The 15,675-nt window shown below is 48.8% G+C and overlaps 1 protein-coding gene across 2 annotated transcripts in view; it reads left to right on the plus strand.

Annotated features, from left to right (window-relative positions):
- LOC132780148 (cGMP-dependent protein kinase 1-like) overlaps positions 1 to 15,675 on the plus strand; it is a 71,078-nt gene that overhangs the window by 21,187 nt on the left and 34,216 nt on the right. For both annotated transcript variants that reach the window (XM_067470517.1, XM_067470536.1), the window contains 5 exons: positions 6,393 to 6,498; positions 8,813 to 8,876; positions 11,341 to 11,418; positions 12,677 to 12,765; positions 14,878 to 14,943. In XM_067470517.1, coding sequence (XP_067326618.1) covers positions 6,393 to 6,498; positions 8,813 to 8,876; positions 11,341 to 11,418; positions 12,677 to 12,765; positions 14,878 to 14,943 — 403 coding nt within the window. The remainder of the gene's footprint in view (positions 1 to 6,392; positions 6,499 to 8,812; positions 8,877 to 11,340; positions 11,419 to 12,676; positions 12,766 to 14,877; positions 14,944 to 15,675) is intronic.

A 15,675-nucleotide genomic window follows, 5' to 3' on the forward strand; every position in this document is an offset into this window, starting at 1 on the left:
CCCTGCGTTGAATGCGTTTGGGGGGGTGTCACCATGACTCCCATCCGACTCACTTTTAGAGCGGGAAACGGCAACGAAACGAAGCCTTTTCGCCTTTTCGATGTGCTGAGCGCATTATGCGCTGTGCACATTATGTGCTTGTCAGTGTTTATGGACTTAATGTCAAGGGAAAAACTTTACCTTTACCTGCCTAGTTTCCAGCCCCACTTGCCTAGTTTCCAATAGACCTCACAACCTCTGAGGATGCCTGCTATAGATGTGGATGAAATGTCAGGAGAGAATGCTTCTGGAGCAGTCCAGAAAACTCACAACAACCCTGCGTTGACTGTGTTTTGGGGGGTGACACCATGATTCCCATCCCACTCACTTTTAGAGCGGGAAACGGCAACGAAACGAAGGCTTTTAGCCTTTTCGATGTGCTGAGCGCATTATGCGCTTTCATAGAATCATAGAATCAAAGAGTTGGAAGAGACCTCATGGGCCATCCAGTCCAACCCCATTCTGCCAAGAAGCAGGAATATTGCATTCAAATCACTCCTGACAGATGACCATCCAGCCTCTGCTTCAAAGCTTCCAAAGAAGGAGCCTCCACCACACTCCGGGGCAGAGAGTTCCACTGCTGAACGGCTCTCACAGTCAGGAAGTTCTTCCTCATGTTCAGATGGAATCTCCTCTCTTGTAGTTTGAAGCCATTGTTCCGTGTCCTAGTCTCCAGGGCAGCAGAAAACAAGCTTGCTCCCTCCTCCTCCCCGTGGCTTCCTCTCACATATTTATCCATGGCTATCATGTCTCCTCTCAGCCTTCTCTTCTTCAGGCTAAACATGCCCAGCTCTTTAAGCCGCTCCTCATAGGGCTTGTTCTCCAGACCCTTGATCATTTTAGTCGCCCTCCTCTGGACACATTCCAGCTTGTCAATATCTCTCTTGCACATTATGCGCTTGTTAGTGTTGATGGGCTCGGCGTTTCTTTTGTCGATTTGGCTGTGAAGGATGAACATGGCTGCCTGTCGGGAATTTTATGCGCTAATTTAATTGCTTTGAACGACTCCCATCTATCTTAACATGATTAGCTTGAGCAGGGACTCTGGATTGAGTATGGTGAGGGACGTGGACCCCAAAGTGATGTGGCGAATGCATTGGGGGGGGGAGCCTTGGCAAAAGCAGGGTGGGCTGAGTGGGTGGCGCGCACGCATCGCCTCCCTCCTTCCCTTTCCTCTTGTTGGCATTCACGGCCTCTGCAAGTGACGGATGCGGGGGCATCTTTGGTGTCGTTGCCATGGGAATGGCACAGCCGCGTCTCCGCTGGTGGCTGGAGACGGTGGCCCACCCAGTGGGACCGCTCACCCTCCCTCTTCTTCTTCCTCCTCTTGGCAGACCCTTCCTCTCCATTTCCCCATCTTCCCAGAGCATCCTCCTTCCCTTGCATTATGCGCCTTCGGAAACACTACTTGCTGTCGCTGCTGCCATGCGGCTTCCTTCCCTTTTGTCTTTGGCATCAATCACGATGCAAAAAAAATAAAGTTAATGGCAAAGGCGCAGCCCACACAGAGCGGAGGAAGAGCAAGCCGTGGTGGCAAGTGGCGCTCCTTCTTCTTCGCAGAGCACTGTGACAGTCGGGCTTTGTGTTGAGTGCGCAAAGAGAGAGAGAGAGGAAGGCGGTGGGAAGGCTCCCCATGGAGAAGCCCGCCTGCCTGTCTTGGCACAATGGAAAGGTATTGATGGTGGGTCACCTGGCAACCCGTGCTCTGACCGACAAGAAGCACTGCCTGAGCATCAAGCAAAAAGTGGGTGCTAGAAATAATATAATACTGGCACAACCTGGGGATCACAACCAGACACAGTGAAGACATCTGCCCTTGTGCTGTGCTACTCTGCTGCTGAGTATGCATGCCCAGTGTGGAACACATCTCACCATGCTAAAACAGTGGATGTGGCTCTTAATGAGACATGCCGCATCATCATGGGGTGTCTGCGCCCTACACCACTGGAGAAACTACACCGTTTAGCCGGTATTGCACCATCTGACATCCGCCGGGAAGTAGCAGCCAATAGTGAAAGGACCAAGGCAGAGACATCTCCAGCTCATCCCCTGTTTGGGTATCAGCCAGCACATCAACGACTCAAGAAATAGTTTTCTAAGATCTACAGAGACACTCGCTGGAACACCTCAGCAAGCGAGAGTCCAAAAGTGGCAGGCTCAAACCCAGCACCTCAACCAATGGCTGATACCAAATGAGAGACTCCCTCCTGGGCACACAGAAGAGTGGACGACTTGGAAGGTGCTGAACAGACTGCGCTCTGACACCACGAGATGCAGAGCCAACCTCAAGAAATGGGGCCACAAAGTGGAATCCTCGACATGAGAGTGTGGAGAAGAGCAAACCACTGACCACCTGCTGCAATGCATCCTGAGCCCTGCCACATGCACAAGGGAGGACCTTCTTACGGCAACACCAGAGGCACTCCCAAGTGTCCAGATACTGGTCAAAGGGCATTTAATGGAATGTCAAGTCTGCAAACTTTGTGTTTTGTTTGTTAAAAATGCAATACAACTGTTTTGGTTTGCTCCTGACATGATAGATAAATAAATAAATACCTGACAACAGCAGGTAGGTCCAATGTGCCAGGCCATGGGATACCTTGCTGTCCTGAAACTGAGGAGCATGGCAAGGAGGAGCTGCTTCCCTCGACTGTTGCTTCAAGTCATGGACAACCCGCCTCATAGGAAACCTGCTACAAAACAGGAGCTTTTTTGTTGAGTTCCAGGGCCGGAGAAGCAGATGGCGGAAACAGAAGAACAGCCTGCCTCAGTGGAGCGTGCTTGCTCCATCCATGTTCAACATCTACACAAATGACCAGCCACTGCCAGAAGGGACAGAGAGCTTCATCTATGCTGATGATCATAGAATCATAGAATCATAGAATCAAAGAGTTGGAAGAGACCTCATGGGCCATCCAGTCCAACCCCATTATGTCAAGAAGCAGGAATATTGCATTCAAATCACCCCTGACAGATGGCCATCCAGCCTCTGCTTAAAAGCTTCCAAAGAAGGAGTCTCCACCACACTCCGGGGCAGAGAGTTCCACTGCTGAACGGCTCTCACAGTCAGGAAGTTCTTCCTCATGTTCAGATGGAATCTCCTCTCTTGTAGTTTGAAGCCATTGTTCCATTGCGTCCTAGTCTCCAGGGAAGCAGAAAGGAAGCTTGCTCCCTCCTCCTCCCTGTGGCTTCCTCTCACATATTTATACATGCCTCTCATCATGTCTCCTCTCAGCCTTCTCTTCTTCAGGCTAAACATGCCCAGTTCCCTAAGCCGCTCCTCATAGGGCTTGTTCTCCAGACCCTTGATCATTTTAGTCGCCCTCCTCTGGACACATTCCAGCTTAAGAGTCAATCTCTCTCTTGAATGGTGGTGCCCAGAACTGGACACAATATTCCAGGTGTGGTCTAACCAAGGCGGAATAGAGCATGGGGAGCATGACTTCCCTAGATCCAGTGTGGAACACATCTCACCTCACTAAAACAGTAGATGTGGCTCTGAATGAGACATGCCGCATCATCACGGAGTGTCTGTGCCCTACACCACTGGAGAAACTACACTGTCTAGCCGGTCTTGCACCACCTGACATCCGCTGGGAAGTAGCAACCAATAGTGAAAGGACCAAGGCAGTTAGGGATCAGCTGGTTTTCCCTGTAGTAGACAGTAAGAGCACCTAGAGCTTCGGAGAGCTTCTGTTCTACCATCTCAAAGCTCCCTGCTTTAGTGGTGATGGCACGATCATCAGCATAGATGAAACTCTCTGTCCCTTCTGGCAGTGGCTGGCCATTTGTGTAGATGTTGAACATGGCTGGAGCAAGCACGCTCCACTGAGGCAGGCCGTTCTTCTGTTTCCGCCATCTGCTTCTCTGGCCCTGGAACTCAACAAAAAAGCTCCTGTTTTGTAGCAGGTTTCCTATGAGGTAATAAACCCATCTCTGGATTTTCTTGGCGCAATTGGCTTCCCTTTGCTTCTCTATAGAGCTGGGAGAGTGTGGCTTGTTCACAACTTCCCCTTGGGTTGCCCAACCTACCTATGCAGGGTCTCTTGATCCGATCTGATTTTGAAAGCTCAGTAGGGCTGGCCCTGGTTAATACTTGGAAGGAGTTCGGGAACATTTCAGAGAAAGGAAGAGGCAAAATGAGTTCCGAACATTCCTAGCTGAGGAAATCTATGAGAAATTCATGACATAAAAGGAGACTTAAAGGGGCCAACCCATTGCCTGGATACCCTGAAGGCATTGGAAGCCAGCTGATCCTGGAAACTAAATAAGGACTGGACAGTGATTGTGCTGGTACAGCTGTACCAGGAGATCCAATTTCCTTTTCTATCTTTGAGTATTTGCATGAATTCCAAAGTTCCATGCATTTTGCAATAAGGTGGCTTCCTTTGCTTTGCAGCCACCTGCCTATCATCGTTGGGTTTTTTAGTTCCGCCCCTTTCCCCAGGGTTCAGGAAGGAAAGGGAGCCATTTTAGCTCAGTCTTACAGTTGAAAGCTTAGCTACAGGACGTGAATCAGCTCCACCTGTAGAGAAGTTTTGTTTCTTATGAAATTCCGGGGGGAAACAGTTCCAAAGGACTCCAGCTGGAGAATCTACAAAGCCTTGCCTGGTAAGTCTACTCGGGACCCAAGAAGCGGTTTGGAGCCGGGAGTAGAACCCACACCAACAAAGTTTAGAAAGTAGATTGCCCAAGGAGGGGTTAAAAAGGGTTTTCCTCTTAAAGAAAAGAAACCGTTCACGAAGCCAGTTGCCTGTCCCTTGTGAACAAGATTAAGATCTTGGAGTCCTCGTGGACAACAAGTTAAACATGAGCCAACAATGTGATGTGGCGGCAAAAAACGCCAATGGGGTTTTGGCTTCTTCAATAGGAGAATAGTGTCTAGATCTAAGTAAGTATGCTCCCCATGCTCTATTCCGCTTTGGTTAGACCACATCTGGAATATTGTGTCCAATTCTGGGCACCACAACTGAAGAGAGATATTGACAAGCTGGAATGTGTCCAGAGGAGGGCGACTAAAATGACCAAGGGTCTGGAGAACAAGCCCTATGAGGAGCGGCTTAGGCAACTGGGCATGTTTAGCTTGAAGAAGGGAAGGATGAGAGGAGATATGATAGCCATGTATAAATATGTGAGAGGAAGCCACAGGGAGGAGGAGGGAGCAAGCTTGTTTTCTGCTTCCTTGGAGACTTGGACGCAAGGGAACAATGGCTTCAAACTACAAGAGAGGAGATTCCATCTGAACACGAGGAAGAACTTCCTGACTGTGAGAGCCGTTCAGCAGTGGAACTCTCTGCCCTGGAGTGTGGTGGAGGGTCCTTCTTTGGAATCATAGAATCAAAGAGTTGGAAGAGACCTCCTGGGCCATCATCCAGTCCAACCCCATTCTGCCAAGAAGCAGGAATATTGCATTCAAATCACCCCTGACAGATGGCCATCCAGCCTCTGTTTCAAAGCTTCCAAAGAAGGAGCCTCCACCACACTCCGGGGCAGAGAGTTCCACTGCTGAACGGCTCTCACAGTCAGGAAGTTCTTCCTAATGTTCAGAAGCTTTTAAACAGAGGCTGGATGGCCATCTGTCAGGGGTGATTTGAATGCGATGTTCCTGCTTCTTGGCAGAATGGGGTTGGACTGGATGATGGCACAGGAGGTCTCTTCCAACTCTTTGATTATATGATTCTATAAGAAAACCACCAGTTGATTCAAAACCTTGAAGTATTTGTTTGACCTGTTGGAGATCTGAGAAGTATTTGATTGTTTTGTTGAAGACCTAAGCAAGAATAAAGGAGTTGTTGTAGGTTTTTCCGGGCTATATGGCCATGTTCTGGAGGCAATTTTTCTCCTGACGTTTCGCCTGCATCTATGGCAATGCTTGCCATAGATGCAGGCGAAACGTCAGGAGAAAAATTGCCTCCAGAACATGGCCATGTATCCCGGAAAAACCTATAACAACCCAGTGATTCCGGCCATGAAAGCCTTCGACAATACAATAATAAAGGACATTGTTAAACTTTTCAAGCTTTTAAAGACTCTGTATAGGAAAATCCTTAGGGCCTCTCACTCGAGGCACCCCGGCTTCCCACTGGGCACAAAGAGCATGCCCTGTTCAAAAGCTATTTGCTATAGGCCCAGCGCATGACAGCACAGTGATTAGGATTTGGATGGGAAGCAGGCAACGAGCAACAGGTGACATGAGGCTCTGTTTCAGAGGGAGGATATTGCCTGAGAAATGCCTTGAAATGCATGCAAACTCACCCTGGAGCCTAGTGCAGTCACACACCCCTCCACTACATTGGTCCTTGTTCCTGACTATCCCCCCACCATTAACCCTTTTGTCTCCCCCCAATTCCCAGCGGTGACTCTGGTGCAGCTGTGGGCCATCGATCGGCAGGCGTACCGCACCATCATCACCCAGAATGCCAAGCGGAAGCGCGCCCAGGTGCTGGCCGGCCTCAGAGGGTGAGCAAAGCTTGTGACGCGATGGTGGGACAGCGGGATAATAATAATAATAATAATAATAATAATAATAAGCATTCAAAATGGTAACGCAGCAACAACAGCAGTAGTAGCAGTTCAGAAGCTTCTAATGCTAGTAGTAGAGCAATTGAGTTTCAGCAATACAGGAAAAGCATGCAAAATGGTAATGCAGCAACAACAGCAGCAGTGGCAGTGGCTCAGAAGCTTCTAGTGCCAGTAGTAGAGCAATTGAGTTTCAACAATATTTATTATTTTATTTATTTATTTATTTATTTACTGCACTTGTAGACCGCCGTTCTCAGCCCTAGGGCGACTCACGGCAGTGTACAACATGTAAAAACAGGTACAATTTACGACATACGCAATATCACAACAACATTAAACAACATCACTATCAATAATACAATTACACTAAATCATTCGCGACGTCTCATTGTTTAATCACAATCCAAATCTCGTTATCCATGTTCCGTTCCAATCGTCATTGCCAGTTCTTGCAGCACTTACTCAAACGCCTTCTCAAACAACCACATCTTTAGTCTCTTGCGGAATGACATAAGGGAGGGCGCCAGTCTGATGTCCACAGGGAGGGTGTTCCACAGCCGGGGGGCCACCACGGAGAAGGCCCTATCCCTCATCCCCGCCAGGCGCGCCTGTGAGGCAGGCGGGATCAGGAGAAGGGCCTCCCCGGACGATCTCCGGGGAAAAGCATTCAAAATGGTAAGGCAGAAACAACAGCAGTAGTAACAGTTCAGAAGCTTCTAATGCCAGTATTAGAGCGATTGAGTTTCAGCAATACAGGAAAAGCATTCAAAATGGTGACGCAGCAACAACAGCAGTAGTACCAGTTCAGAAGCTTCTAGTGGCAGTAGTAGAGCGATTGAGTTTCAGCACTACAGGAAAAGCATTCAAAATGGTAAGGCAGCAACAACAGCAGTAGTAGCAGTACAGAAGCTTCTAGTGCCAGTAGTAGAGCGATTGAGTTTCAGTAATATAGGAAAAGCATTCAAAATGGTAAGGCAGCAACAACAACAGCAGTAGTAGCAGTTCAGAAGCTTCTAGTGCCAGTAGTAGAGCGATTGCGTTTCAGCAATACAGGAACAAAGTCAAGCTCTAAAAGTCATAAAAGATTTTGTTTAAAGAACTATGTATTTGGATAGAAATTCCAGGAGACTGTCAGCAGGATCAGTCACATCCTTGATCCTGGCAGGAGACTGGAGGAGGAGGAATGCATTGTGCCATCCAAAAAAGCAACCTTGGTCCCGTCTACACTGCCGTATCGTCCAGCTTCTGAATGCATTGACTACATGGCATTGGATTATATGGCAGTGTAGATCCAGACCAAGCCACGCCGATATCACACTCAAGCTGAAAGAGTGGGCAGAGAGTAGACACCCCATCTGAAGATTCCAGCCACAGATGCAGGCGAAACGTCAGGAGAAAATGCTGCTAGAACACATTGGAAACCGCACAACACGCCAGTATGCATCCTATCTGAAATTCTGTGGCTGCTTCTTTTTACAGGATTCTGGGGCTTGTAGTTGAGAGAGGCTTTTAAAATGCTCAGCCAAAGAGGTCCTTACTTACTCAGGCGATCCCTCGTAGCTCAAGGATGATTGTCTTCCAGATGTGGTGTCCGTAGGTGGCTGTGGAGCCCTATTCTTGACCCACAGTGAGTTCACTGGTTTCCAGACGGAAGGCGGTCCTGGTCAGGGTTGGCTTGACGCACCTTCCTCTTGGCACGTTTTTCTCTTTCGCCCTCCATTCGTGCGTCTTTGAATTCTGCAGCACTGCTGGTCACAGCTGACTTCCAGCTGGAGCACTCAAGGACCAGGGCTTCCCGGTTCTCGGTGTCTATGCCACAGTTTTTGAGGTTGGCTTTGAGCCCATCTTACAATCTCTTTTCCTGTCCACCAACATTCTGTTTTCTTGAGTTCGGAGTAGAGCAAGTGCTTTGGGAGACGGTGGTTGGGCATTCGGACAATGTGGCTGGTCCAGCGGAGTTGATGGTGGAGGAGCCAGAGAAGTTCTAGGTCTCATTTAATTGCAAGCCCCAGAATCCTGCAGGAGGAAGCAAATCTAGGCTGTCAGGTGGGATGCATACTCTTTCAGCTCTCGTGTGATGAGGCACTTTGAGTGTTGTTATGAAAGAGGGATATTAATATTGCTGATGATCATGGTGAGTGACCTCTTACCCACAATATGCAACACAGTTTTTGTTCTTGGATCAGCAGGACTATTTTATGCACCTCTCCCCGCTACTTCTTCTTGCCCCCTTTTCTCATTCCCCAACCAGGGTGAAGCCCCTGCAAGGTCTGTCGGACGCAGCCCTGTCCCAGCTGCTGGATTCTGCAGAAGAGGTAACAGGAGGTGCATGCATGGGACCGGGGTCGAAAGGGACCCTCCTGAATCCCCATCCCAGTATCCCAATACAGGCAGTCCTTGAGTTACAAGCATCCACTGGAGCTATATCTCCAAACCTTGCTTCCACAACAAGCCAAAGCCCAATGATCAAGAGAGATATTGACTCTAAGCTGGAATTTGTCCAGAGGAGGGCGACTAAAATGATCAAGGGTCTGGAGAACAAGCCCTATGAGGAGCGGCTTAAGGAGCTGGGCATGTTTAGCTGAAGAAGAGAAGGCTGAGAGGAGATATGATAGACATGTATAAATATGTGAGAGGAAGCCACAGGGAGGAGGCAGCAGATCAAGGGTCTGGAGAACAAGCCCTATGAGGAGCGGCTTAGGGAACTGGGCATGTTTAGCCTGAAGAAGAGAAGGCTGAGAGGAGATATGATAGCCATGTATAAATATGTGAAAGGAAGCCACAGGGAGGAGGGAGCAGATCAAGGGTCTGGAGAACAAGCCCTATGAGGAGTGGCTTAAGGAGCTGGGCATGTTTAGCTGAAGAAGAGAAGGCTGAGAGGAGATATGATAGCCATGTATAAATATGTGAAAGGAAGCCACAGGGAGGAGGGAGCAGATCAAGGGTCTGGAGAACAAGCCCTATGAGGAGCAGCTTAAGGAGCTGGGCATGTTTAGCCTGAAGAAGAGAAGGCTGAGACATGATGATGGCCATGTATAAATATGTGAGAGAAAGTCATAGAAAGGAGGGAGCAAGCTTCCTTTCTGCTTCCCTGGAGACTAGGACGCAATGGAAAAATGGCTTCAAACTACAAGAGAGGAGATTCCACCTGAACATGAGGAAGAACTTCCTGACTGTGAGAGCCGTTCAGCAGTGGAACTCCCTGCCCCGGAGGGAGTGTGGTGGAGGCTCCTTCTTTGGAAGCTTTTGAACAGAGTCTGGATGGTCATCTGTCAGGGGTGATTTGAATGCAACATTCCTGCTTCTTGGCAGAATGGGGTTGGACTGGATGGCCCAGGAGGTCTCTTCCAACTCTTTGATTCTATGATTACAGGGACAGAAAGTGAGGTGGAATCTTTGCTGCGCAGACAGCAAAGCAAACCCAGAAGGGTGCTAACCTTCCCTATGTCGTCTAAATCTCTGTGAGATAGATAGATAGATAGATAGATAGATAGATAGATAGATAGCATGCTTTGGATAGCATGGGGAAGGGTGCTTTTCCTGCATGGCAGAAGAAAGGGGGTTGGACTAGATGACCTTGGGAGGTCCCTTCACACTCTAGGAGTCTATGATTATATATATTAATAACAACAACAACAACACTTTATTTATGTTTTGTTCTATCTCCCCAAGGGGACTCATGGTGGATCACAGTACACATACACGACTAACACTCAATGCCGTTTTGGACAGTTAGGATAGAGAAAGACTGAACAGAAAGGAGGTGTGTTGTGTTGTTGTAGGTTTTTTCGGGCTATATGGCCATGTTCTAGAACATGGCCATATAGGCTGAAAAAAACTACAACAACCCAGTGATTGCGGCCGTGAAAGCTTTCAACAATACAGAGGTATGTTGTGTTGACATCCAGCGTTTTGGCGCCTTGGAGGTTGTATTCAAATCCAGCGGTACCTAATTTCTCTACTTACAGCTCAAGCCGTTTTCCAACTGCTTAGGTAAACAGTGAGCTGGGCTGACAGTTAGGTGCTCACACCATCCTGGGGCTTCAAACTGGCAACCTTTCAGTTGGTAGATCTTATCATAGCTGGTGATTTACCAGATCCGAGATTGTGGCGCAGCTGGTTGAGTGTCAGCTGCATTAAGATCACTCTGACCAAAAAAGTCATGAGTTCGAAGCCAGTCCGAGTTGGAGTGGGTTTCCAACCAATTGTGTAGCCTGTTGTTGACCTTTGCAACCCGAAAGACAGTTGCATCTGTCAAGTAGGAAAATTAGGTACCACCTTAAAGTGTGAGGAGGCTAAATTAACTGATTTATGAGGCCATAAAGAAGACTCCAGTGGGGAAGCATGCGGGGAATGCGGAAGTGCTTCATCAGCGTCGCAGATGGACGATGAAAGCGACAGCTCCCCTGGCGGCCAGAAAAAGTTAAATAGCCTCTGTCTATGTCTGTATATGTTTGTATGTCAAACATTGGCATTGAGTGTTTGCCATATATGTGTACACTGTAATCCGCCCTGAGTCCCCTGCGGGGTGAGGAGAAGGGCGGAAGAGAAAAGCTGTAAATACAAATAAATAAATAAATAGATGTGCTAAAGCCTATCTATCTATCTATCTATCTATCTATCTATATGGCTGGAGTTTCACCTAATAAATGGCCCTGTCCTGACTTACATACAAATTCAGCTTAAGAAAGGCCTGCAGAACCTCTCTTGTTTGTAACTTAGGGACGGCCTATTTTCCTTATTGCATCAATGTGACACCTGTCTCTCTCCCTCTCCCAGCGCACCTTTGCCCCAGGTGAGCTCATCATCCAGGAAGGGGACGAGGCCCGGACCTTCTATTACATCCTTTGCGGACAGGTGAGTAAACAGACAAGGACCCCTCCCCAATTCACCTGCCCCTCCCAGGAATCAGGTTTGGAGACCTACACACACACACTGTGCCATTGCGCTTGGGGGCTATTATTCTTAATGAAGGAGGGATGGACGTGGCATCTTTCCCCCAAGGGATTGCTTCTTGCCCTCCTTTAGGAAACTGGAACTCCCAAAAACCCAAAATGCTGTAAATAACTCAAAATAAGTTTTATTGATCACAAAGTCATTTCTTTAAAGCAATGAGCTGGAAAACTTCAGAGGGGTGAAGGAAAATATACATTACAGTCTCAGTTAGTCCTGGGTCCAAGGAGGTTGAAGCCTCACCAAGTTTCCTCTTTCCTCAATGGCTGTGAATGCCGGGGCAAACCACAATCCCAGTTCAGATGGCCTATGTTTTGAAGACTCGGGATCTTCCTTTGGTGCCAAAAAAACCTGTTTGAAGGCGCTTGGGTCTCCTCAATAATTGTCCAGGACGATCTGGACATAAAGCATGAGTCCCAGGGGTAAAAAACCCCAGAACTGGTGCTAAGAGGTAACTTAAATCAGGGTCTTTTAGAGTCAAGTCTCTTACTCACGTCCATCTGGTACAAACTCTGATGGCAGAATGAAAAGAAAGGAAGCACTCCCCTCCTGCAGGAAGAGGTGGAGTCAAACAGTACTGATTGACAGCTATAAGTAACCAATCCATACAACTATACATAAACAGGGAAAAAGGGGCAGGATTAAGCATGATACAACAGTTTAAACCTTGCAACTAACAGTTCTATACATAGGTGGCACCACTCGCGCCATCACACACACTTTCACCTGCCCCCCAGCTCCTACCAGCAAGAAACCCCTTCCGAACCAGCCTTGCGATGGTGTTCCTTGCAATAAGAGACTGAGTCCACTCCAGCTTTTAGTCCGTATAGCATCTCTCTGATCTCAGAATCTAACAGAGTCTCTGTCTAGTCTGAAAGTCCAATGGAGCTTCTTAAGGATTCTGCCTCTACTGGCATCTGAAAGCATACTGTTTCCCAAATAGAGTCTGAGTCCTGAACAATCCCAGATCTGATTACATGCTCTGCAGTCCCTCCCACAACAAAGAGTTAAGGAAAACTGCATACCAACACACACATATATATACAATACAGTAAGCAATCTGAATTATATACGTAATGAATAACTAGTATAGGGGGCTTGTAGAAGGTTGCCATTTCCAACACTATCTTCTCCCCCCCCCCCCCACTTTCTTCTCCCACAGGTTGACGTGACCATGAACGTGGAAGGCCAGGAGAAGCACATCCGCATCCTCAAGGGCGGGGACCACTTTGGGGAGCTCTCCCTCATCCGGTGAGCTGTTTGAGGGGCCAGAAGGAGGGATGGGGGAGAGGGGGTGGGGGACACTTGCTCCTCTGCTCTCAGGACTGTGACCGTTTGGGGGATTTGGCCTGCATCAATAGGAGCCTAGTGTCTAGATCTAGGGAAGTAATGCTACCCATGCTCTATTCTGCCTTGGTTAGACCACTTTACCTGGAATATTGTGTCCAATTCTGGGCACCACAATTCAAGAGAGATATTGACAAGCTGGAATGTGTCCAGAGGAGGGCGACTCAAATGATCAAGGGTCTGGAGAACAAGCCCCATGAGGAGCGGCTTAAGGAGCTGGGCATGTTTAGCCTGAAGAAGAGAAGGCTGAGAGGGGATATGATAGCCATGTATAAATATGTGAGAGGAAGCCACAGGGAGGAGGAGGGAGCAAGCTTGTTTTCTGCTTCCCTGGAGACTAGGACGCAAGGGAACAATGGCTTCCAACTACAAGAGAGGAGATTCCACCTGAACATGAGGAAGAACTTCCTGACTGTGAGAGCCGTTCAGCAGTGGAACTCTCTGCCCCGGAGCGTGGTGGAGGCTCCTTCTTTGGAAGCTTTTAAGCAGAGGCTGGATGGCCATCTGCCAGGGGTGATTTGAATGCAACATTCCTGCTTCTTGGCAGAATGGGGTTGGACTGGATGATGGCCCAGGAGGTCTCTTCCAACTCTAGGATTCTAGGATTCTATGATTGAGACTTGTCATGGGAGGCCCAGGCTCTTCACCCTCCAGTCCGGCTTCCGTGCGGGGCACGGGACAGAGACTGTGCTGGTCTCCATCATGACCACCTTCGATGCCAGCTTGACCAGGGTGGGTCAGCGCTGCTTGTGTTATTGGATCTCACAGCAGCATTGGACACAGTTGACCACAACCTTTTGACCCACCACCTTGCTGTTGCTGGAGTCAGGGCTGTCCTCCTTTCTTCAGAACCGTGGACAGCGAGTGGAGAGGGGATGCCTGTTCTCCGAGAGGTCCCCTCTCTCTCTCTTGTGGGGTTCCTCCTCAGGGGGCCATTCTCTCCCCTCTGTGGTTTAACATCTCTATGCGACCACTTGCTCAGCTGGTTCGAGGTTTTGGGCTTGAGTGTTATCAGTATGCCGATGACACTCAGCTGGTGCTGAAGATGGAAGGCCGTCCAGACTCTGTACCTGATAGTTTCCATCAGTGCCTGGAGGCCGTGACTGGATGGCTGCGTGCCAGCAGGTTGAGGGTGAATCCGGCAAAGACGGAGATCCTATGGCTGGGTCGACCGGGCAGTGGGGACATCCAGCGGCCTACCCTGGATGGCGAGGTGCTACGCCCGTCCTCGTTGGTCAAGAGTCTGGGAGTCCTCTTGGACCCTCTGCTGACGATGGAGGCCCAGGTCTCTCTCCGCCGTGAGCAGAACCACCTTCTTTCACCTGCGGCAGGCTAGACGGCTGGCCCCCTCCCTGTCCAGGGACGACCTCGCTACGGTCATCCAGGCTGCGGTCATCTCAAGACTGGACTACTGTAATGCCCTCAACATTGGCCTTCCTCTGTTGGTGATCCGGAAGCTCAAGTTGGTACAAAATTCAGAAGGGAATTCCAATGAGATGCCACATCACCCCAATCTTCCTGCAGCTGCATTGGTTACCCATTGAGCACCGGATCACTTTCAATGGGATGGGACTCACCTTTAAGGCCTTGCATGGTCTGGGGCCGATGTACCTGAGGGACCGCCTCTCCCCCTCCCAACCCCAGAGATCCCTCCATTCTGAGGACCAAGAGCTATTGGAAGTCCCCAGTGTCAAGACCTTGCGCCTAACAGCAACCAGGCGCAGAGCCTTCACAGCAGTGGCACCATCACTCTGGAATACTCTGCCACCTGAAGTCCGTGCCTTGCGGGACTTATCAGCTTTCCGCAGGGCATGTAAGACATATCTATTTCGACAGGCTTTTGATCTTTGATATTGCTGTTTTTTAAATTGTTTTAGATTTTAGTCTGTTCTTGTAAGCTGCTCCGAGCCCTAGGGGAGTGGCGGTATATAAGTTTGGATAATAAATAAGTAATTAAATGTATTCCCCTCCCCACTCTCTCTCTCTCTCTGCCTTTCTGCTTTTTCTTGGCTGCAGCAACATCCGCCGGACGGCCAGCTGCCGGGCGCTGGAGGAGGTCACCTGCATCGCCGTCTCCAAGGAGTAAGTAGGAAGCGTCTGTTCTTCTCTAGGCAGACCTCTTCACCTGGAATACTATTCATCTGTCCAGTTCTGGTCAAAGCAAGCCAAGGGGGAGATGGAGAAGGTGGGGGGTGTCCGGATAAGGGCCACCAAAAGGGCCAAAGGTCTGGAAACTGTGAATTCCACTGAGGACTGGCTTGTGGAGCTATGGGGAATGTTTAACTTGGAGAAGAGAAGGATGGGAGAAGGGGACCTAAAAAACTATGCGTAAATATTGGAAAGGATGTCCCATTGAGGAGGTGACATGCTTTGTTTTCTTTTTGCTCTGGAGACCAGGAGTGTTGTGCTAGAGCCCTGAAACACCTTTCCCCCACAAACCACAATCCAGAAAGTAAATGTTTATTTAGAGAAAAGTATGTAACAAATAAGCAAAGAGAATCAAAGTCCCAAAAGGTATTTCCAAGATATCCGAGAGTCCAAAATCCTTTCAAATATGGTCTCCACAGTCAATCCACAGATATATCCATAAACATGAGAGTATCAATCCAATGTGTCCAGAGGAGGGCGACGCAAATGATCCAGGGTCTGGAGAACAAGCCCCATGAGGAGTGGCTTAAAGAGCTGGGCATGTTTAGCCTGAAGAAGAGAAGGCTGAGAGGAGATATGATAGCCATGCATAAATATGTGAGAGGAAACCACAGGGAGGAGGAGGGAGCAAGCTTGTTTTCTGTTTCCCTGGAGACTAGGACACTG

Source organism: Anolis sagrei, chromosome 1 (assembly GCF_037176765.1).
Source record: "Anolis sagrei isolate rAnoSag1 chromosome 1, rAnoSag1.mat, whole genome shotgun sequence".
In the NCBI taxonomy this organism is placed as follows: domain Eukaryota; kingdom Metazoa; phylum Chordata; class Lepidosauria; order Squamata; family Dactyloidae; genus Anolis; species Anolis sagrei.